This window comes from Pecten maximus, chromosome 1 (assembly GCF_902652985.1).
Source record: "Pecten maximus chromosome 1, xPecMax1.1, whole genome shotgun sequence".
Lineage (NCBI taxonomy): Eukaryota > Metazoa > Mollusca > Bivalvia > Pectinida > Pectinidae > Pecten > Pecten maximus.
The window spans coordinates 36,300,864-36,325,487 of NC_047015.1; the positions used below are offsets into that span (position 1 = coordinate 36,300,864).

At 36.1% G+C, this 24,624-nt stretch overlaps 1 protein-coding gene across 1 annotated transcript; it reads right to left on the reverse strand.

Moving 5' to 3' along the window:
• Nucleotides 1–634: 634 nt before the first annotated feature.
• Nucleotides 635–24,418, reverse strand: LOC117341538 (inactive serine protease PAMR1-like). The gene is made up of 4 exons (XM_033903427.1): nt 24,392–24,418; nt 1,613–1,739; nt 1,109–1,276; nt 635–785 (listed from the first exon to the last, which is right to left on the reverse strand). The coding sequence occupies exons 1-4, from the start codon at nt 24,416–24,418 to the stop codon at nt 661–663; spliced, it is 447 nt and encodes a 148-aa protein (XP_033759318.1). The 3' UTR covers nt 635–660.
• Between the last annotated feature and the right edge of the window lie 206 nt (nt 24,419–24,624).

Below are 24,624 nucleotides of genomic sequence, written 5' to 3' on the forward strand. Positions count from 1 at the left end.
TATCCTTCCTTTAATGACATTGACACCCCCTACATATCCTACCTTAAGTGACATTGACACCCCTACATATCCTACCTTTAATGACATTGACACCCCTACATATCCTACCTTTAATGACATTGACACCCCTACATATCCTACCTTTAGTGACATTGACACCCCTACATATCCTACCTTAAGTGACATTGACACCCCTACATATCCTACCTTTAATGACATTGACACCCCCTAAATATGACACCCCTACATATCCTACCTTTAATGACATTGACACCCCTACATATCATACCTTTAGTGAAATTGACACCCCCTGCATATCCTGCCTTTAGTGACATTGACATCCTACATATCCTTCCTTTAGTGACATAGACACCCCTACATATCCCACCTTTAGTGACATTGACACCCCTACATATCATACCTTTAGTGACATTGGCACCCCTACATATCCTACCTTTAATGACATTGACACCCCCTAAATATGACCCCTATATATCCTACCTTTAATGACATTGACACCCCTACATATCCTACCTTTAATGACATTGACAACCCCTACATATCCTACCTTTAGTGATAATGACACCCCTACATATCCTTCCTTTAATGACATTGACACCCCCTACATATCCTACCTTTAATGTCATTGACACCCCTACATTACCTACCTGGGTATATATTGGTAATTTCCATAGATGTTGGATTATATTTGAGTAGATTCTTTCCTTGGCAGAAACAATTATCTTGAGCTCGGTTGTAAGTACAATAGTCATCGACTCCGCATTCTGTGTGAGAACATGTTCATGTATTAATTAAACAACAATGAAGGATGGGGTTGTAAAATGAACTGCTTTCCATACCATCATATATAAATTCCCAACTTGAGGAATAGCATTTCTATTTATAGAAAATAAAGTCCATATTTAAAGGCTACTAATCACGAGCAGAAGACGGATGCCAGCCTGAAGCATTCGGCAACCTTTTTACAATGTTGACGTCACTTACCCCAGACTGCTTTGGCATTATGGCAAAAATAGCAGGTTCCCATTTCAACATTTGACTGAAAGGTTGATCTATGAGTTGTAGAATGCTATAACAAAGCGGTTACCTATACAGGTGATGTTGGCACCTGTCCATTGTCCATTTCCTAGGCATGTTCTCTGTGGACTTCCGCTAAGAATGAATCCTTCATTGCAGACAATGGTGACCTGTTGTCCTACCTTCCGCTCCCTGACCAGACTTGTGGAATTCGCCACGACAGGGCTGTCTACGCATTCTATGGCCCAGACATGTACACATAATCAATTACTGAACATAATTGACAACTAACAGTTCCATTTGTGACAGAAGTTGTACTTTAAGTTGGGTAATATATTTTGTGTTCGACATGGAAACTGCATTCAGTCGAAAACATGTTGATGTCCGCGCGACTAACAAGGGGGATAATTAAATTTAAATCATGTACCCCATATGCATATTTTCCCTGTATGTTTTAATGTGAAGTGTCGTCATTTGCATAAGGAACATGCATATATTATCTCAGGTAAATACATCAATTAAAAATGCATCCCAGGAAATTAATTTGCGAGTGGGGGAGTATTTATTGTCTTACCTGTCTTGACACAGACAGTGCTTCCATTTTTCAACACGTGACACTCTGATCCTTGTTGACATGAACTATGTGTACATGGAAGTATAACATTCTGTGGGAATAAAATAAAGTTGTTACATACGTGTCCCTGTGGTTACAGAGGTGCATACCAGTCCATAGAAACAAATTTATTCACCGCGGTAGATACCTGTCCACGAATACAAATGTATTTACAGAAGTAGATACCGGTCGATTACCAGTACCGAGGGTCAAATATTCTGGACTATTCCACAGACACCCATGATATACTTGCTTTATTAAATAATCATTAAAACACACTTAGAATCACTTAAATCTCGACTTTCCTGTTAAAGAAGTCGCCATGACTTTTGTCTGGAAGTGTTGACATCTGAATGACTTAGACGCTTGAAATGGAAGGACTAAATTTAGAAACATCACGCAGTGTTTAATAGTTTGCACGTGACAGTGCAATATTCATGTTAGCCGTGCAATCGTTCAAAATACAGCTTATGCGTAGGGTTAAGGAAAATCAAACGCATTATGTAATTAAAACTTATAATTTCTGTGTCATTCCCGGGGCGTACATGTACATGCCATATAAATAGCACAAGTTGTAATTATTTTAGTCGCAGGCTTTATACATAACTGTTATACTTATATTCACCAAGAGCTAGATGTTATATTATTTTTTCACATGAATTAGGTTATAAGAGATATTTAGATATTGTAAATATTAAGAAATTTCAGAAATCTTTCACAAAGTTGCGTGTATCATCACATACATTAACATAGAAGCGGGAATATGGAATCGTCCTAACCCAATTCTTTCAGAAAATCGATATTGTAATGTGTGTACTACTATAATTGAAAATGAATATACACAGAGATGAGATCAAAGTTCTTGTGAAGGAAATACTGTGTTAGACCAAATGTATTTAAGTTTATTGATCTCATGTCGTCAGAAGTCACAGACATTGTTCAAAATTTGGCTATATATATTTACAAAGCTAATGAAATAAGAAATTAAAGATGATTTTACTGATTTTTTTTGTATTGTTCGAGTATCCTTAGGTTTTGTTGGATTTTTATATGCATAGGCTAACAGAATTATTACTGTTCCTTATTGTACTTATTAAAGTATTGCTACTCAATTGTACATCGAATTTCCACCATAGACTGTAATTGTTTTGTATTTGCTCAAAGGCAATATTGGTTAATGCAAAATAAAGACACACATATTATATGATCTGTAGTTGAACTGGGATGTGCCGAACGCCCGTATCCAGGTTGAGCGTCCGTCTAAAGGTCAGAGGTCCCGGGTTCGAGACCCCGTCAAGTCGTTGATATTTTCTCTCCGGTGACGGTAGAGGACAATATATCAATCCATAAAATGATATCGGATAAACACCTACACATTATCGGTCCACATCGGCTCTCAAGGTATCGCTAAACTACCAGGCATAGTACATAATGAAGAGAAGTAACTCTGATTGATCAAAATGAGACGCAGAGAGACTTACATGCATACAGTTAAATACTGACAAGTCGAAGTCAAAGGGACCAAAGGAAATATTCGTCTTATCCGGTGGTTCGATCAATCGTGTTTTTATGTTCAGATATATGCAATGACGAAAATGACCCACGTTCATCATATGGTGAGACGAAGAGATATCAGAAACTTAAAATTTTACATCAATATTTTTTTAATGAATAAAACATTGTAAATGCACATGATCCAGAAAAATAGAAACGTCGTCTAATCAGCATTGGTCATGTCAAACATGTGGATACACTGGCACATGCGTGTTGCGTAAACATTTTGTTTAAATCATATCCGTATTATCCCATCCTTTCAGTAATGTAAGGGTAGACGTTTCCTTGACTATGAATAATTTATTTAAACGGTTCATTAGGCATTGACACACAAACCGCCTAATAAATAAAATGAATGTAGCAAATCGTTGACTGTTTGTGATAAAATCAAAATTTACTGACGTGTAACTGGAGGCGATCATCATTTCAGATATGATTTCATTCAATTGACAATGATGTAGGTTTCTCTCATTTGGTATTTATACGTACCCGCTATATAACGATCCAAAAAACACTCAAGCAATAAATGAATACATTAAAATGAAAACGGAAACGCTAATAAATTATTAATTGAAAATGAACTTAAAATTCAATTGTAAGAATAAAAGCCTCTATAAATGTTTCGGTTGCGAATCAATGACAAATAAAAGTTGACACGCGGTGTAAACACGTCCAAACCAGGTTAGCTTGATTAGAAATAGTACAAATACAGATTTTGTTTTTAATTGTTAAAAATGAAAATAGCAATGACATTTTCTATTACTAAACTATTTCAACATTCTATAAATATGAATATAACTGCAGTTTGGATTCAACGGATTCAAATATTTAACAGAAATGATAAATATTTGTATTGTGTTAGCCTGGAAAGCTAACCGGCCATTAATAAAGAATGAAGTGTAGTAAGGGACGATAACTCGTTATCGTTCCTTACGGAACGTAATGATAGTATGAGCTAATTCGCGATTTTTGCCAGCTATTGTAGCGATTAGGGGGTGGAAAAAATGGCACATACAATTTTGAAGGGGTTTTGAACCATTGTAAAACTCGGCTCGATCTAGGTCTGGATGTATCTGGTATCCCTGTGGAAATTCGTATTTATGAGATATTTTGGGTCAAACATGCCAAAATCGTCATTTTGACTAAGAGGTTCTGTTTAAATCGCCCTCAAAGTTCCAAAAAAAAAAAAATCCAGAAACATAAATGATGCACATGTAAAAAGATAAATGTTTCCTGAAGAAAAGGGTCTGTTTAGTTTTTCGATATCTTTAACAGAACGGTCACAAGATTGTTTTGAAAATGGCCTATTTTTCGACCTTCTCAGTATTTTTCCACTCGACAGGGGTATTTTCCTATAAATAGGCTGCCTGTTTTGATGACGTAAGACCGAGCGTTTCCATTCCGTTTAGCGGTTGAACAGATAGACCGGGTAGGCATATGAAGTTGTTAGCATTAAAATAATTATGGATAAGCCGGTTTTATATTTGTTTAGGACGATTCATCTTCATGGTGTCTTTCAAAGCCTGCAGAAACATAAACAGGTCCGTTAAGATTGATGTATGAAATTTATACGTAATATACTATTGACACAACTGGTTTGGTCGGCTTGTCCGCATATATATACTATTGACACAACTGGTTTGGTCGGCTTGTCCGCATATATAAAGGACATCTATAGAATAACGCCATCCTGAACTCATCGGGTATTGTCACTGAAATAATTCCCCGAGGAGTTCCGGATGGAATAACACCGTGGACTTCACGCCGCTTACTCGTTCGACTCAAAGGCGTTTAGCTGCAGTCTAAGTAAGCTTTTTAAACAAAAGTCTCTGACCTGCCCTTTATTGAGATGGCTCTTAGGACAGGGTCAAATTATATCATCTTTTGCATTAATAGATAAATGAAGTAAATTTTCAAATATATTTGCCTCAAAGACCATACAACATATTTAAACCTTTCACTTATATACACCGCAGAAACTAATATGCAAGAAAGCTGTTCTGACAAATTTAAGCTAAAATACTGTCAATTACTATGTCGCATTAAGTAAAATTCAGTTACTTTGGGTGAAGAAAGATGTCATGTTTTTTTTTCTTCATCTGTTGAAATTAAATTAATTTCAACTTATATTAATACAAAAGGTATAAGATGGAATTTTTTTTGACAAAATCAAAGAGTTTCCAAGTTTAAGCAATGTCAATTTAACAAAATAGTCTATGTAGACATTTCATAAATTAGTAAACTTTCAGATATCTATAAGTTGCGTTATTATAAATTCCATATCAACATATTTCAACCTTTTGTTAACATGTGCCAAAGAAAACATTGTGCGGGAAACCTGTTCTGACAAAATTTTACTAAGATTATGTCAATTGTTTCATTGCATTAAGTTAATTAACTAATTTAGGGTGTGGAACCATGTTGTATTTTTGTTTTATATATCTTTTGAGGTTAAATCAGTTTCAGCTTATTACAAAAGGTATTATAGTAAACTACTTGACAAATTTATGGAATTACTAATATTTTATTATCACTATTTTACAAAATAGTTTTTCTTCAAAATGTCATCTGCATACAAGTAGCAATAAGTAAATTTTGAAATATCTTTGCTTTAAATACCATACCAACATATTTCAACATTTCGCTTACATATACCAAAAAACAATATGCAAAAAACCAATTCTGACAGATTTATACTCAAAGTTCTTGAACTATTATGTATATATTGTGTCGCACGAAGTTAAATTCACATTATTTTGGGGTGGGGAACCATGTAGTTGATTTTTTTTTTATCTTCTGAATTTAAATTTATTTCAACTTATTGCTAAAGGTATTATAGAAAATCATGTGACAAATCCAAACAATGACCAGGATTTTACAAAATAGTCTTCTTTGAAATGTCATCTGCACACAGGTAAAATACAGTTACACAGGGACTAGTGTAAATAGTTTATATGTTTCTATTTTTAGGCCAACGCCGCCATAGGCAAATATTTACATTAGGAAGCATGTTCTAAATTGCTGGCTAAAGACCATAGTTAATTTCCCTCTTTGTTCTATTGAAGAAACATAATCAGAATTTTGAAAATCTGGCTTTATTTTCATATTGTAGAAAAATTCTCTTAATTTCAAAGTACTTTGATATTGGGATAAAACAATTATCTTCAATATTCACATCTTTTACAATTGCAACTGTAACAAATAAGAAGAATAAGAAAGTTTAGACAGTTATTGTAAATGCAGACCTCAAACTGCATGTAATTACCCGCCGTGATCTGCTATTCTCTAAATTTCAAGCCATTTAGATATAATTTATAAAGAAACACATTTTCCCATAATTTTCACCTCTTTGGTACTATTGCCACTGTGAGATAGTTTAATAATTATTAATTATTGTGAGGCCGCGGTTGCCGAGTGGTTAAGGTGTCCCGATACTTTAGCACTAGCCCTCCACCTCTGGGTTGCTAGTTCGAAACCTATGGTGGGCAGTTGCCTGGTACTGAACGTAGACCGATGGATTTTCCCTGGGTACTCGACTTTCCTCTACCTCCAAAACCAGGCACATCCTTAAATGACCCGTCTGTTAATGGGACTTTAAACCAAATACAACGAACAGTTTGAACAGTTATCCTGCAAAAGAAAAGGAAAGCTGACAACCAGGCCAGTATGTGCTGTCATGGTTGTGTCTTTGGGCAAGATCACTTTACCCTTATTGCCCTGGATGGCATGCAATGGGCCTCTTGTATGTTGTTCAGTCAGGTAGTCACCAACTACTACAAGGATACCCAGCCACAGACTAAGAGATGCTACTGATTTTTCAGAAACCAGGCAAACTGGCCTACACTGCTACCTAATAAGACGTTTTAAACATTTGTTTGAAAAGAAAACATGATTGTTTTTGCTTGGTAAACTTCATTTTCATAAATAATTGTTCCATTTCTTGGATGGCATGTGGACAGACAGGCTTCCTGCATGTTGTTCAGAGGTAGTCACTTACTACTACAAGGAGACCCAGCCTAAAACTGACTCTGGCTATTCACAGGGTGATAACCCAAGCTAACAAAGCAAATATATGTAAGAGTAAGAGATAATTGCCACTTAATTTTCAGAAACTGGGCAAACTGAAGTACACTGCTACCTGATAAAAGGTATCGACAAATAAAAACATGATTTATAATGCATAGTTAAGCTTACATAAATTATTGTTAAAACTCACATAAAACAATTTAAAACTTGCTAATGACCTTATTTTCATCTGTGATAGAAAAAGGGAGATAACTCGCTCACCTGTTCTTGATATTTGATTAATTATAATGTACCATTCATATTAATTAAATGCTTTTCCAGATATTTCCCTTAAGTTCTATTCATGATCGATCAATTATCGATATGATGATGATCGATCATGAACTCAAAAGTGATTCCCAACACTACTGAAAAAAAAAAAAAATAAAACAAATGTTACAAACAATTTCCGAATCTGCTCAACTTGGATTCACTGACATTGTCTGACAAAGACACTGATATTGACTTTGAACTATAGGGAAAGTCTTGAAATACCATTTTAATGAAATGGCTATTTCAAACAAAGAAACAATTTTTCTTCTCTCATTTGTATCATTACTGTATGTTCCATCGGGGAATTAATACAAAAATGGGATTTTCCTCGTGCAAGTGTGATTTATTAACAATTTTCTCCAAGATTAATATTGGGGTGAGAAAATTCCCCTCAAATCCTGGATATTCCTATCTGAATGAGTTAATCCCAATTTGTCGAGGATATTTGTTCAAATTTAGAAATTGTTCGATTCCAATGAATTTTGGTATATAGGTACATCATGGGTCACCGGTTACTCTTATAACTTCACTTTAACCTTTGTAACAAAATGGTTGTCATTTCCTGGTCTTTAATTGGTCCAAATTAAGATATATTGTCTGTCTGATTTAAATGACATTTGATATGTATATATATAGATACATCATGGGGCACCAATCTTTCTCTAAACTCATTTTCACATTTCAACAAAATAGTTGCCATTTCCTGGACTCTGATTGGTCCAAATTTAGTTATTGTCTGACTTTGATGACATTTGCTGTGTAAGTACATCTATGGACACCTGTCACACTTGTAACCTCATATTCACATTTAAAGAAAATGGCTGCCATTAACTGGCCTCTGATTGGTCCAAATTAAGATGTTGTTGGATTTTGATGAAATTTGATAATGATACAGGTACATAATGGGACACTGTTTACTCTCATCACCTCACTTAAACGTTTTAACAAAATGGCCGCCATTTATACTGACCACTACTTGGTCAACATTTAGATATTGTCTGATTTCAATGAGATTTGGTATGTAGGTACATAATTGGACTCCGATCACTCTTGTAGCCTCACTTTCGCATTTAACAAAATGGCCGCATTTTCTAGGCCTCTGATTGGTCCAATTTAAGAAATAGAGGTAATTCCTTTAAATCGCTACTAGTCATAAAGTTATGAATGGATTTGAGCCCAATTTGGTGGAAACATCCTTGGGGGAAGGGAACAGATTTTGCATAAATGGTGACTCTAACCCCCGAGGGGCCAAATGGGCGGGGCCCAATAGGGGAAATAGAGGTAATTCCTTTAAATCACTACTTGTCATAAAGTTATGAATGGATTTGAATCCAATTTGGTGGGAAACAGCCTTGGGGGAAGGGGAACAGATTTTGCATAAATGGTGACTCTGACCCCCGAGGGGCCAAAGGGGCGGGGCCCAAAAGGGGAAATAGAGGCAACACCTTCAAATCGCTTCTAGTCATAAAGTTATGAATGGATTTGAACCCAATTTGGTCAGAAACATTCTAGGGGAAAGGGGAACAGATTTTGCATAAATGGTGACTCTGACCTCCGAGGGGCCAAAGGGGCGGGGCCCAATAGGGGAAATAGAGGCAACACCTTCAAATCGCTTCTTGTCATAAAGTTAAGAATGGATTTGAACCAAATTTGGTCAGAAACATCCTAGGGGAAAGGGGAACAGAATTTGCATAAATGATGACTCTGACCTCCGAGGGGCCAAAGGGGTGGGGCCCAATAGGGGAAATAGAGGTAATTCCTTTAAATCGCTACTAATCATAAAGTTATGAATGGATTTGAGCCCAATTTGGTAGGAAACATCCTTGGGGGAAGGGAACAGATTTTGCATAAATGGTGACTCTAACCCCCGAGGGGCCAAATGGGCGGGGCCCAATAGGGGAAATAGAGGTAATTCCTTTAAATCAGTACTTGTCATAAAGTTATGAATGGATTTGAATCCAATTTGGTAGGAAACATCCTTGGGGGAAGGGGAACAGATTTTGCATAAATGGTGACTCTGACCCCCGAGGGGCCAAAGGGGCGGGGCCCAATAGAGGAAATAGAGGCAACACCTTCAAATCGCTACTAGTCATAAAGTTATGAATGGATTTGAACCCAATTTGGTCAGAAACATCCTAGGGGAAAGGGGAACAGATTTTGCATAAATGGTGACTCTGACCTCCGAGGGGCCAAAGGGGTGGGGCCCAATAGGGGAAATAGAGGTAATTCCTTTAAATCGCTACTAATCATAAAGTTATGAATGGATTTGAACCCAATTTGGTAGGAAACATCCTTGGGGAAAGGGGAGCAGATTTTACATAAATGGTAACTCTGGTCCCCGGGAGGCCAAATGGGCGGGGCCCAATAGGGGAAATTGAGGCGATTCTTTAAATCGCTACTAATCACAAAGTTATGAATGGATTTGAATCTAATTTGGTCAGAAACATCCTTGGAGGAAGGGGAACACATTTTACATTAATGATACATGTAGCTTTGACCGTAAAGGGGCCAAAGGAGTGGGGCCTTCTAGAGGGGAAATAAAGGTATTTCCTTTAAATCGCTGCTAGTCATAAAGTTATGAATGCATGTTGTAAACTTAGAGAGTGTGGACTTCGTTATTTCTTTAAAGCAGTTGGATTCCTCACAATATAACCATATATAGCATTGTTTGAGATTGACAAATAAAACGAATTGAACATGATAATATTACGTAGACATTTGGTCAAATCCAACCAAGTGAGCGATACAGGCCCCATGGGTCTCTTGTTCTTATACGGATTTGGTTTGGTTTGGTTTATTTTGTGTAACGTCCTATTAACAGCCAAGGTCATTTAAGGACGGCCTCCCGTGCGTACGACATGCATGCGTGTGTTGAGTGCGTATGTGTGTTTTGGGAGGCTGTGGTGTGTTCGTGTTAAGTCTCCTTGTGATAGGCCGGAACTTTTGCCGATTTATAGTGCTACCTCACTGAAGCATACTGCCGAAGACACCCAGCAGGACACCCCACCCGGTCACATTATACTGACAACAGGCGAACCAGTCGTCCCACTCCTTGTGTGCTGAGCGCTAAGCAGGAGCAGCAATTACCATTTTTTAAAGACTCTGGTATGTCTCGGCCAGGGGACAGAACCCAAAGCCTTCCTCACAGGGGCGACCGCTCAACTAAAGGCCAAAAGTGAGGCAGTGTCAAGAGAGACGTTAGGAAGAAGAAAGTTGTTAAGAAAGAAGAGAAAAGATAAGATCCCAAATTTAGTCACCTCTTACGATCATGCAATGGGGGCAGCAGGTACAATTCTTACGCCCTACCTGCAGGGCAGTCTTATACGGAGCTGGGAATTGGTTCCTAGTTCCGTTTTTTCCGTTTATCTTAAACGGAACTCGGACTGGTTCTTAGTTCCGTTTTTTCTTAAACGAAACTCGGAACTGGGACCAAGCCCCGTAAAGATTATACATGCAAGGTCCTTTTTTCTTAAACGGAACTCGGAACTGGGTCCGAGTTCCGTTTTACTTAAACGGAACTCGGAACCAACTTCAGCCTCATATTAGTTGTAAAAACTTGTTTCGCAATTGCTGTAAAAATAATGTGCTCTTATTAGAGATAGAGTGATAAAGTGCTTAGAAGCTTTATAAGATGAGGGGGGGGGGGGGGGGGGGGGATACAAATGCAGTATTAATGATAATAATAATAAGACAAACCTCGTTATCCTCTGGCTTCCAATGGCTTGGGTTCGTAATGTAATTTAGATCTGTTGTTGATTCGAACTCGGACCCATTACTTCCGAAGAAACACGTCAGGTTATGGCGATTGTAAGTAAAAGCCTCACAGGACGCGGTGGCGATACAACTTTTTAGACAGGAGGACAGCGTGTTGTGGTGCTGTGAACGAAATACTGAAGTATCGGATAGCTTAAGCCCCGTTCTGTATTCCCCCGTGCAAAAATTCCCTGCTGAAGTTACCTTTGTGAGTTTGATGACTACACATAACAAGATTCCAAACACAAACATATTTAGCGTATTTCTGTGGGACTTGTTCCTGAATTTGTGCTCATTGCAAAGCCGAATGTTTTTAGTCGGGTGGACTCCACCATATGTACTGTTGTAACTGGCCACGTGATAGCAGTGATACTTATGTATTGCAATAAAATCATACGCATCAACGAATACTGCAGAAATATTACGCATGAACAGCAAACGACCTCTATGAATTATTTAACTGATACTGTTGGGGTGGGGTACGGGTTGATATCACGACGTTATTGAGATTTGGCACTGTAGTATAGTATATATATAGCTTGTCGGGTTGGTTAACACGACTTTGTTATATAATTCACATTTATGGCCCACTTGGTAGGGTGATCTGAAGGTTTTTCTACCTGAAATAGTGAAAATACGACTGCTGAGGGTAGAAAAAAAATCTTTATATCATCCTACCAAGAGAGCCATCAATTGTTTATTATAATGAAAAAAAAGTTTAAATCAAATTCAATAAAAAAACAAAATAGTTTTTTAATAACAAAACGCCTTGAGGGTTCCATCCAATTCGCTGTTTTCATAACGTTCAAACTGTGGTTTTTTGCCCGCTTCATTCAGAAAATCCCCGATACATTTCATTGATGCCTTGGTTGATTTTGTTTTTGATTGCGGAATCTCCTCGTAATTTGCAAGAAACCTTCTCTTATTATCATCTGTTTCCATGTTTGTTCACAAAACGAAACTGACAAGAACCACAACTCTTGTGAAAATGAGAGAGGGACACGCGCTCCAATGAGATATGATGTTTAATTCCCCCTGGCTCACGTGGCTCAGGGAAATATGATGTTTTATTTACCGGCCACGTGATGCGTTTCGACTAATCACAGTTACTGGTTTAAACATGAGTTATAATAATGCCTTTTGGCATGCTAATAGAGTATGTATATGACTTGCCAGGTTGGCAATACATATTGTTTTGACATGCTAAAGGTCAATTACGTCTTTAAAAGTAACCCAGCAAGACATATATATATATGTTTTTGTTACAATTCCGATGTGTGTTCGTTATATAACCTTACTAACATCCATTCTCTTCTCAGCAACTATCGACCAATATCGTTAATTTCTATTCTAGGTATAGTCTGACCAGAATGACCTGTCGTGTTGAACTTTGATTAGCTTAGGGGAAATATGTGTTTTGTTTATATACATGTATATCTGTTAGTTGTTTATAATGTATCAAACCTTATCATCATCTGCAACATTTGTATTTGTACTGGTCTAGATTTAGCGACAAAAATGTTAACATGTGAACAATTGATGACAAAGTTACTAATAAATGATACAATCCCTATGTTGTCAATATTTGTAACAAAAACGAATGGTCCAAAATAGCACCCTGCTGGACACAGTAGTATTCTTAATCAATATGTTTTGTTAACACACCTGTGCACATTTCACGAAAAGGTCAACGCGAAAGGTCACAGTGGTTTTACGTCTATAAGGTTATGGAAGATGTGTATATAAATATCTCTATAAATTCATTATTGATCATTCTCTATTATCACATTCCCAATCTGGATTCAGGGCTGCCGACTCTACAATAACCAGCTACTTGCCATTAGTAACGACATCTATTTGGCATTAGATAAAGGTAAAGAAATAAGGATGACGTTCTGTGATATCAGCGAGGCCTTCGATAAAGTATGGCTTACATGACTACTTTTTAAAATTCCCAAATTAGGTATTGGAGGGAGTTTATAATCATGGTTTAAATGTTATTTAATTAATTGGAAGCAAATAGTTGTTATAAATAATACAACCTCTGAGTCGAGAGTAGTTCGTGCTGGTATCCCCCAGGGGTCAATATTAGGTCCTTTGCTCTTTTTATTTTTAATTTTTTTATTAATTATATAGTTGACGGCATCAAGGTTACAAAAAAGCTATTTGCTGACGACACTTCACTTTATACCATCGTAGATACTCTTTCTAAGTGTGCAAATTTGTTGAGTAACAGTTTAAGAAAAATACATGCGTATCGTTTCACAAAGCTTCGTAACTTACGAACATTCGTAACGTTTGTAAGTTACGCAAAAACCTTGCGCAACTTTACGCCATATCTACCCTGTCGTAACTTACGGAAACCATTTAAAATCGCACACAAGCATGCCCTTTCGGACGGAAAATAACATCGTACTGAATTCCAAATTAACATAAGAGAACGACTGTGCTTTGTGAGCGATTGCTTCGAGGCCGAAATCAAGTTTTGAATGTCGAGGAGCGATACCGACAATATACTCATTGTCATGCATGCAACTAATTGTACGCATATTCGTAGACTGTGCCAACAGTTAGTCTATTTTAAGAGCATTGCGAATATCTGTGAACACTGAGCAAAATCTGTGAAAATTGCGTTGTTACTCTTTGTTTTACCGCATGATAAACAATATGATAATGGAATTTTACAGAAAATTTGATCTCCACTCAATAATACTGTGGTTCTGATAGAACAAAATAAAGTTCATAGTCTGCGTTCGGGACTCGGGAATAGGAGCGGCGTACAATTTTCACCTCGAAAGTGTCGTGCTTTTTCACCTCCAAGTTAGAGAGTGGTATATTTTTACCGGGAGAACGTACGATTTTGACGTAAGATACGAAAAAGTAACGAACACCTTTGTGAAAGTTTTGCGTAACTTTTTCGTAAATATTTAAAAACGTTCGTAAGTTACGAAGCTTTGTGAATCGATACCAATGTCAGTAAAGTGGTTAGTAAAATTTTACCCACAAAAATGAATCTCAATTAATTAGCAGAAAAATCAAAAAACCTTTACCGTCCCCCTTTATCTGTGACGTTCCTGTTAATGAGGTAAAGCAACACAAACACATACGCACTCACCACACGCATGCACAGGAGGCCGTCCCTAAATGACCTTAGCTGTTAATAGGCGTTAAACAAAATAAGCCAAACCAAACCAACACAAACATATTGGACTTTCTCTTATGATGGTACTTGGGGTGAACACATTAATTACATGATAAAAAAATCAAATAAACTAGATATTTTAAACTTTGGTTTGGTTTGGTTTATTTTGTTTAACGTCCTATTAACAGCTAATGTCATTCAAGGACGGCATCCCGCGCGTGCGACATGTATGCGTGTGATGAGTGCGTATGTGTGTTTTGGGAGGCTGCGGTATGTTTGTGTTAAGTCTCCTTGTGATAGGCCGGATCTATTGCCGATTTAGAGTGCTACCTCACTGAAGCATACTGCCGAAGACACCCAGAAGCACACCCCACCCGGTCACATTATACTGACAACGGGCGAACCAGTCGTCCCACTCCTAATTTGCTGAGCGCTAAGCAGGAGCAGCAACTACCATTTTTAAAGTCTCTGGTATGTCTCGGCCAGGGGACAGAACCCAAAGCCTTCCTCACAGGGGCGAACGCTCAACTAAAGGCCAATAGTGAGGCATTGTCAAGGGAGACATTAGGAAGAAGAAAGTTGTTAAGAAAGAAGAGAAAAGATAAGATCCCAAGTTTAGTCGCCGCAGCAGGGGGCAGCAGGTACAATTCTTACGCCCTACCTGCAGGGCAGATATTTTTAAACGATTCAGATTTAAAATAGACAGAAACACTCTTCAAACGATGTACTTTTCTTTCGTCAGACCTTTACTTGAATAAGGTGATACCGTCTGGGATAACATGACTATCCAACAGTCCCAGTCTCTGGAAAATATTAAACTCGAAGTTGCAAGAATTATACCAAGGGGTACAAAACTTACAAGTCATGTCAAACTATATAGGGAAACTACATTGTAGGTGGGATAGTCTAAAACACCGACGCAAAGTAAAGAAAACGGTACGATTGCATAAAATGATTTTCGCCTCACTACTCCATAATTTATAACGCAGGAACGACACTCACCCATATTGCAGATAATCTATGCAACGTATCTGTAAATCTAACTTCTTCAAACAATCTTTTCTCTCTTCTATTAAATCTGTGGAATTTACTCCCTAGATATTAAAAATAATCCTTCCATAAGTAATTTGAAAAACTCCCTTCACCGACACTCACAATCCCCCTTACTATAATTATGGGAGGCGTCTAAATCAGATACATCATGCTAGATTAAGTCAATTGTCCTCAATGTTCATGTAAACAGTCGCATGAAACCACTGAACATGTTTTACTCTTTTGTCCAAAATACAGATATAAGAAATGAGTGTTTTGCATTTATCCGAAAAGTACACTTTAAACATGCACTGTACAGTGATCCAAGCTTATCTATTGATAATAACAAAAACGTTAATTAACAGCGCGGTTACCTGACCCAGCAATCACGAACCGTATGATACGATTTAGACGATATAATGTTATTGTATATTACATATTATATATCACATAATGTATATTGCAGTATCACCAAATCACGAATTAAAGATTCTTCCTATACATCATCCCGCCCCCACTCTGGCCCATGTTTTTACCACTTAATAGAGAGAATAGTAAGTATTACAAATATTGTTAAACTATTCTAGTGTTGTCATCCGCCTGTCATCAACTAAGGAGACGGATCAAAATTAAGTATGCATATACTTTTTTTTATCTGAATCCTGTTACTAGTCCTGTGTATATTGTATCAATTTTAAGAAATGTAATAAAATATGGTTTAAACTAACAAAACATCGTCTACAAGTGTGTAAACATCAAATTTGACGCGTAGGAATGCATTGTTCATAGCCTGACCGGTGCACAAATGCGCAATGCCGTTTTTCGTTTTTATTTTGACATTTTTTTTCTCAATAAATGGAATATGGTAGACCTGCCCTACAGGTAGGGCGTTAGAATTGTACCTGCTGCCCCCATTGCATGATCGTAAGAGGCGACTAAACTTGGGATCTTATCCTTCTTTCTTGACAACTTTCTTCTTCCTAATGTCTCCCTTGACAATGCCTCACTTTTGGCCTTTAGTTGAGCGTTCGCCCCTGTGAGGAAGGCTTTGGGTTCTGTCCCCTGGCCGAGACATACCAGAGTCTTTAAAAATGGTAGTTGCTGCTTCTGCTTGGCGCTCAGCATATTAGGAGTGGGACGACTGGTTCGCCCGTTGTCAGTATAATGTGACCGGATGGGGTGTGCTGCTGGGTGTCTTCGGCAGTATATGCTTCAGTGAGGTAGCACTTTAAATCGGCAAAAGTTCCGGCCTATCACAAGGAGACTTAACACGAACATACCGCAGCCTCCCAAAACACACATACGCACTCACCACACGCATGCATGTCGCACGCATGGGAGGCCGTCCTTAAATGACATTGGCTGTTAATAGGACGTTAAACAAAATAAACCAAACCAAACCAAATATGGTAGACTTAACTCCAATTTACAACGATAAAAAATAAAATGTTTCAAATATTTTACAGGAATTCCTGTAGTTGACAGCGTTTCTCGCCAAATTGGAATCAGCTGGTTAGCGATTCCATTAATTGTTCGGCTGTTATCGGTATCTCTCATGTTGAGCTTGTTTCGATATTCCTTTTTACATTCTGGAACCAAAGAAATGCGTGCGCTCTTTAAATCGATAGAATCGATAGAAACAGTGAAACATTATGTCTTCTTACCTAATGATGTAAAATCTTGAAGTATAAAAAATGTACAGATAAATTAATCAAAATAATTAAATTAACAGAAAACAAGATATCTGTCTTGATTGATCAGCAAGTACCTGACGATAATTACTAAATCAATTCCACGAAGGTTATTGTATCATTTATAAATCCGATATATAATGAAGAGTGGGTGTGATAACGTGTAGATAGCTCAGAAACGTAAGGTAGGCATGCATGATGTGATATATTAAAAATATCACTGACGGCTACCAAAACCTCTCTGCCGTGGCTGATGCTGTAAGAGTCACTGGCGTCATTACTTTTATACTTGTGTTACAGCAAAATATGTTCAACAGCAGAGACAACTTCTAGGACTTCTTTTTCTATGAAAGCTATTGCTGCATGTAGAGTTTGACTTGATCTAATTTCGAAAATGAATAAAAAATGTATATTCAACCTTTCTTAATATACATCACAAACTAAAAGATTCCTCAGCATGCAAGTTGAGGCCCGCTTACATAAAACACGCCCTAATAACTTCATTGTATCCAGATTTTAATCATTTACTATAATCATATACCATAGACAGATAATCAATGACATTTAAGGCAAATGTTTTACATTTACATATGTATGTGATCAATATAGGACAGAAACAATAGTATAATGATTAAAGCTACTATATCTGTATACCTGTAGATTTCATACTCGGGAAACTGTGAATTTTCCCGATAGATAGTGAGATGGGATAACCAGATAGCGGTATACGAGCATATGCCGTTAAATTTGTTGTATATGATTTTTTTCTTGTTTTAAAAATGGCGGCACAGGGATATAACATAATTTGGTGACATAGGGACGAGAACACTTACCCCGTAAAAATAAAGAAATGATTACGAACCTTCTGTCCCTCCTTTGTGTATTTCAAGTGTAAAATATGATTTGCATTTAGTTTTAATTAATTGTGTTTTACATTCAATCATATCAGTGGGTTGTAATATGTTTTGACAGGCGTGTTAGAACTTCGTTGCCCCAGTCCACCTCGTGCACTCCCGCCATTTGAGTTAAGGGTGACTTTCTTTCTCATTTACTTAAGTAAGAATTCGCTATATTATTTTTTCGATGCACGCATGCGCAACGTTTTGCTGATTTATGAATTAGTGTCAGACGTACAGAATCATTTCGTTTTGTTTTGTATTAATCTTGGTATATATCAAACAACTCTAAGTTTAACTTTTTTTAATATTACGCCAATACTATTTTCAAATAGTGATTTTTACAGTTATAATCGCTTTAAGATGACAGATATTAACTTCTCGTTGTATTATTCTCATCTGATATTCCCAACGTACAATGTACAGATAGTATATAATTCATTGCATACCATCTAATCCTATTTAATTCCTAAATCAATTATTGATTTAGCAATCTAAAGGAGTGGGAAATACACATGTCATTATGGTCATTATACAAATTAGGTACATATCATGCATTTGTATATACCAGATACCATTAAGATTAATTAGATATGATAATTTCTTACAGTAACGGTACTTAAGCACTTAAGCATCCGTCGCGAGATGCATATCTCTTAAGGTTCTATTAAATATTCCCTTTGTTCAAGAAAGTATTAGTTACAGCTTTACAAGGGGATATATATTGGTTGATGACAGTAATTGGGAGTATTAGAATCAAAGAGTGATTTACAGGCTTGAAATGTTGTCTTATAGAATGTATACGCATTACCTACACACGATTACAAAAGTCTGTGGAATTTCGATTCTTCTATTTTGGACCTGTTTTGGAACAGGTAAGTTGCGTTTTGTGTATAATTGTTTAAATTTTACTGATGATAATGTCAGCTGAGACAGTTATGGTCACAGAATGACCAAAATTGCCATCAACCGGTACTGCCCATAGTTTCATATATATATTCGATATCTCAGTTTGATATTTTGAATTATATTTAAAATTCAAATGCTGAGAAAACACCCTGTATAATTCTTTAAGTATCTGATGAAAGATGATTTCTGAACTATAGTAGAAAAAAATTATCGTATTTTCTATGCCAGTCAAAATGAAGTAAATGTAGTCACAAAACAGCAAACAAAGACAATAACTATAGAGTAGTGTGTTTCAGTGATAACGCACTGTAAGTACACACTGGTCCAATTCTAGCAATACATGTGTATTTATTTTGGCAATAGGAAGTTAAGTATTACAATAAACATCAACGACGTTTTAGGTATTTAATCGGGAAATTTCAGTCTGTTATGAATATAAGCGATTTTTATATTGATTACTAAATTATACATAAACAACTGTGATAAGTAGTTTTATTCGTTACTGTTTGTACATAACTATTACGGAATTCATATTAAACGGCCATATATATTTGTATGTCCTCTATTGTTGGATAGTAAGCTCTGGTGGGGGATTTTTTCGACTCAAGACGTTTACCGTAACCATGTATATTGTATATCACTTATTAAGATCATATAAGACAAATGTGGTAATTATTTTGAACTCTAAAAATACATACAAGATTTTGGCATATTTCCATACGAATTCAGAGGTAAATGCAGTAGAGCCAAGCATGGCATTAGACTTCTTCTGCTTTTTCGTCTTTCGACTTGGTTTTGTACGTTGGTTTCATTTACTTGTAAGATATGGACAGAGTCTGCGCATATTAAATGTGAAACTTGTTTGCTGTCTGTCACTGGGTAGAGACAATAATTGATCAATCAATCAATCATTAACCTTGTATTCAACTTCTGGACCAATCGCTAAGGGCATTTATCTTTCTTTGCCTATAACAGGAAACGGCGAGAAAACGAACAAATACATGCAAACAGAATAAATAGTAATGTAAGATTACAAAATATTAATAACTTTCTAAAACAGAAATGAATACAGATACCATATTTAGAAAACAAATGGAAAGTTTTAGAATATCAACACAAAATATCGAAAAAATGCTGAAATATAGAGTATATATATATCATTATGCAAAATAAACGATGCCAACATAACATTGATATTGAATTATAAAATGCTAAAAATATACCATAACAAATATTGAATATAAATGGGAAAATGAGATATAATTGAAAACACATTAAATATAATATCGATTGAGTAATTATTTACTTGACGGAACAAGAAAATCACTTTGTATCAAAAGTTATATGCAAATTCGTTATACGTTTCAAATGTTAGTATAAGTAAAGAAGACACAAAATCGGGGATTTTATTTTACTTCGTAATAAGCAGAAATTCGTGTCAAGCAGGTTCGTCTTAAGAAAGTTTTAAGATGGTTGAAATTGTCCTTTCGGTGGAGCATATGAATAATTCAAAACTGTTTAACTTGAGCCATGTTTGGTTCTGTATATGCAGGCAGCTAAAGTTGCCTATACCGCCTCGAAGTATTTATATAAACAAATAAAAACAGAAAGTGATGTCTTGAGAGAACGCTGTTATTTATATAAAAAATGTAAATTGCAATTGCCAAAAGCAGCATATTATTATATAATGATAAACAGACATTTGCTGTCTAGATATACTCCTCAAGAAATATAAGCATGCAAATTTACAATAACTAAAACAACTAGAAATTTTCATGGACAATTTGACGGGCTTTTCACTACTTATCATAAATGACCTAAAGGCTTGGTATTTCCAAACATAAAAATGTATTTTAGAACACTTGATAGGTCATCCACATTCTAGTTTTTAATTAATCTGGCATCTGAGATATAATATTTCAACAAAGGAGTTAGACGAGGGGAGATAACTTGTACGAGTTATCTCCCCTCGTCCAACTCCTTTGTTGAAAAGTTGTATCTCAGATGCCAGATTAATTCAAAATGGCGTACCGCGTTAACGGCAAATGTTACCAAAACACTAACAACATCAAAATCATCAGAATAACATGTTGCATCATACTGAGAATTTTTTTTCGGAAAAATATTGAAAAATGAAGATTTTCTAAAAATAGACTAATTTGACCTCATAGCGAACTCTTTTATTTGGCCTCTGACCTTAAAATAATTTGGTCAGTAAAAGTTAGAGCCAGGCATTATCTACAAATAACATAATTACATGACCCCTGTAAAATGAATACTTTTTGAATTATTGGCATTTTAAGCTTTTCAATACATGACGTCATGGCGGCCATATTGGATTTTAAACAAACTTAAAAAATAACACCACTTGGCAAGGACTATCCAAGGATTATTGCAGCTAAGATTGAGCTGAATCCCAAGGGTGGAACTTGAGAAGAAGTTTAAAATAGACAAATTTGACCCAATAGCTAACTTTTTTATTTGACCTCTGACCTGAAAAATTTTGGTAGTAAAAGTTAGCGCCAGGAATTATCTACAAATATCATAATTACATGACCTCTGTAGAAGAATTTTTTTTTAGTTATGGCCATTTTAAACTTTTCAATACATGACGTCATGGCGGCCATATTGGATTGTGGATCGACCCCATATGATAACAAGACTTGGTCAGTACCATCTCATAGTCATTTTGTCAAAGTTTGTGTTGAATCGCACTGGTGGAATTTGAGAAGAAACTTAAAATGTGAGTTGTAGGCATACATAAGATATAGAGAGAAATATTCAAAATGGCGTACCGCCTTAACGACAAATGTTACCAAAGAACTAAGGACATCAAAATCATTAGCATGACATACTGCATCATACTTTGAAAGATTTTTTGAAAAAGATTGAAAAATGAAGATTTAAAAAAAAAAAAAGATAAACTTGACTCCTTAGCGAGCTTTTTTATTTGACCTCTGACCTTAATGTTGTTATTATATGAAAGTAAGCCCCAGACATATTGTACCATAATATTATAACATTATCTTTGTATCTTGAATACTTTTCAAGTAATGGCCATTTTAAAGTTTTAAGGTATGACGTCATAGCGGTCATAGTGGATTCTTGACCTACTTGTAAATCATTATTTTACTCCTTTGACGTATGCCATACAATGCAATGAAAATATTATTGATATAGCTCTTACCATTTCGGAGCGAATCGTTCCGCAAAATCGAGTGCAGAAGAAAAATAATAACTAGAAATTGTCATGGACAATTTGACGGGCTTTTCACACCTTTGACAAACTAAAGGGAACATTTACCTTTATGACCTTGAATGTAGGTAAAGGTCATTCATTTAAACAAATATCAGGCCGTTATTCAAGTATGTAACTATCCAAATATCAAGTCCCAGGGCCTCTCAGAAGTCATTTAAAGATTTTAGCCAATTTGATACCCGTGACCTTGAAAGTAGGTCAAGGTCATTCATTTGAACAAAATTGGTAGCCCTTCACTTAAGCATGCTTCAGGCCAAATATCAAGTCCCAGGGCCTCTTGGTTATCGAGAAGAACTCGTTCAGAGATTTTAGACTGTTTTAACGCCATGTGACCTTGAATGAAAGTCAAGGTCATTCATTAAAACAAACTTGGTAGTACTTCACCCAGGCATGCTACAGACCCAATAACAACTCCTTGGGTCTCTTGGTTATTGAGAAGAAATCGTTCAAAGGTTTTTGGCTATTTGACTTCATGTGACCTTGAATGAAGGTCAAAGTCATTCATTAGAACAAACTTGGTAGCCCTTCACCCAAGCTTTATGGGACAAATATCAAGTCCCAGGGCCTCTTGGTTATTGAGAAGAAATCGTTCAAAGATTTTAGACTATTTTAACGCCTTGTGACCTTGAATGAAAGTCTAGGTCATTCATTAAAAATAAGTTGGTAGTATTTCATCCAAGCATGCTACAGACCCAATAACAACACACTGGGACCCTTGGTTATTGAGAAGAAATCATTTAAATATGTTAGACTATTTGACTCCTTGTGACCTTGAATGAAGGTCAAGGTCATTCATTAGAACAAACTTGGTAACCCTTCACCCAAGCTTGTTATAGGCCAAATGTCAAGTCCCTGGGACTATTGGGTTTTGAGAAGATGTCGCTTAAAGATTTATTAATGATTGCGCAATCATATTTCTTTTCAAAATTGCGTACTTCCTGAACCGGAAGTGCTAAAGAAAAACCGGAGGTACCAAAATCATCGGAATGACATACTACATCGATCAATATAAAAATGCAAAAAATGAAAAAGTTGGACATTTGATGACCTTTGACCCCGTAGCGCACTTTTTTTATTTGACCTCTGACCTGAAAACGTTTGGTAAGGAAAAGTTTGAGCCAGGCATTAACTACAACTAACATAATTACATGATCTCTCTAAAATGAATCCTTTTTGAGTTATGAACATTTTAAACTTTTTAATATATGACGTCATGGCGGCCATATTGGGAAACCTGGCACTGTTGAGGTAAATCTCGGGACTAATGTCTACTAGCAGTGTCTACCACCTGCAACATTATTTCCCATGCGTAGATATTTAGTGTCTAGGAAACACTCGATTAGATAGCGGACCCCTTTTGTGAATAAGTTGTATTCTACATTGATTTATGTTAAAATTGCTAGCTTTATTACCATTTATAACTATATATTCATGCCCAGAGAGAATTAGAATATTTGATATTTTCATCAGTAATAACAGCTAAAGATACATAATTGTGCATTCATTATAATCCGCGATCGATTAGGATTTATCCCTTGATTAGTTTGTTTTGATGCGCTCGTTAAATAGTCAATGTTTAATTTAAAAACGTGATATATATATACAGACGAGCGCAAAAATACAGGTAAACATTACTGACCCTATTAACTGTTACAAGGCTGTAGGAACCGATATGCTATCGATAGTTCAGTTTCCGTTCATCTAAAAGGCTCCATTTGTTTGGGGACCCAAAGCGACAAAAAGCAGATGCAGTTTTGAAACTATCTATATGTATACCATGTTAAAGCTCCGTTTTCTCCTTATAAATAACATAACACGCAGCAACCATTAAACACGATGTCAACGGCTCCTTTATAGTGCCATCAGATAGCATATGGCAAATATTAAAGCATTGGAATCCATCATAGTGTGTATTGAAAGCAAACGCAACAATTGTAAAACCAAATATAGAAAATAACATGCATAGATCTACAGGCGTATTGTACAGTGACTAATAAATGTAATTGATTTTCGGGGAAAATGCAAATGTACAATTTTTTTTAATAATTAATAATGGAGTTCATTTGTACGGAGATTAAAACATCAATAGAGTAAGTATATGCAGGAAACGAAAATCAATGGCAGATACAATCACTGGTTAATAACAAAATAGTACATTTATTTTACCTTCTTTGTAATCTCGCTTTGATCCATTATGCACATGATGAAGTTGATAAAATGCAAGTAGTATACCAGGCACTGAAACATCACTAGGCAAACTTAGTTTATGTTTGTTCCACTAAGCTGAAGAATATGTTTGATATCCGATGGAATGTCAGCAAATGATTTTAAGGGTTGTATAAAATGAAGTACTTAACTGATAAAACCATCACAATTTGCATCTTTTGTGTCATGCCTCA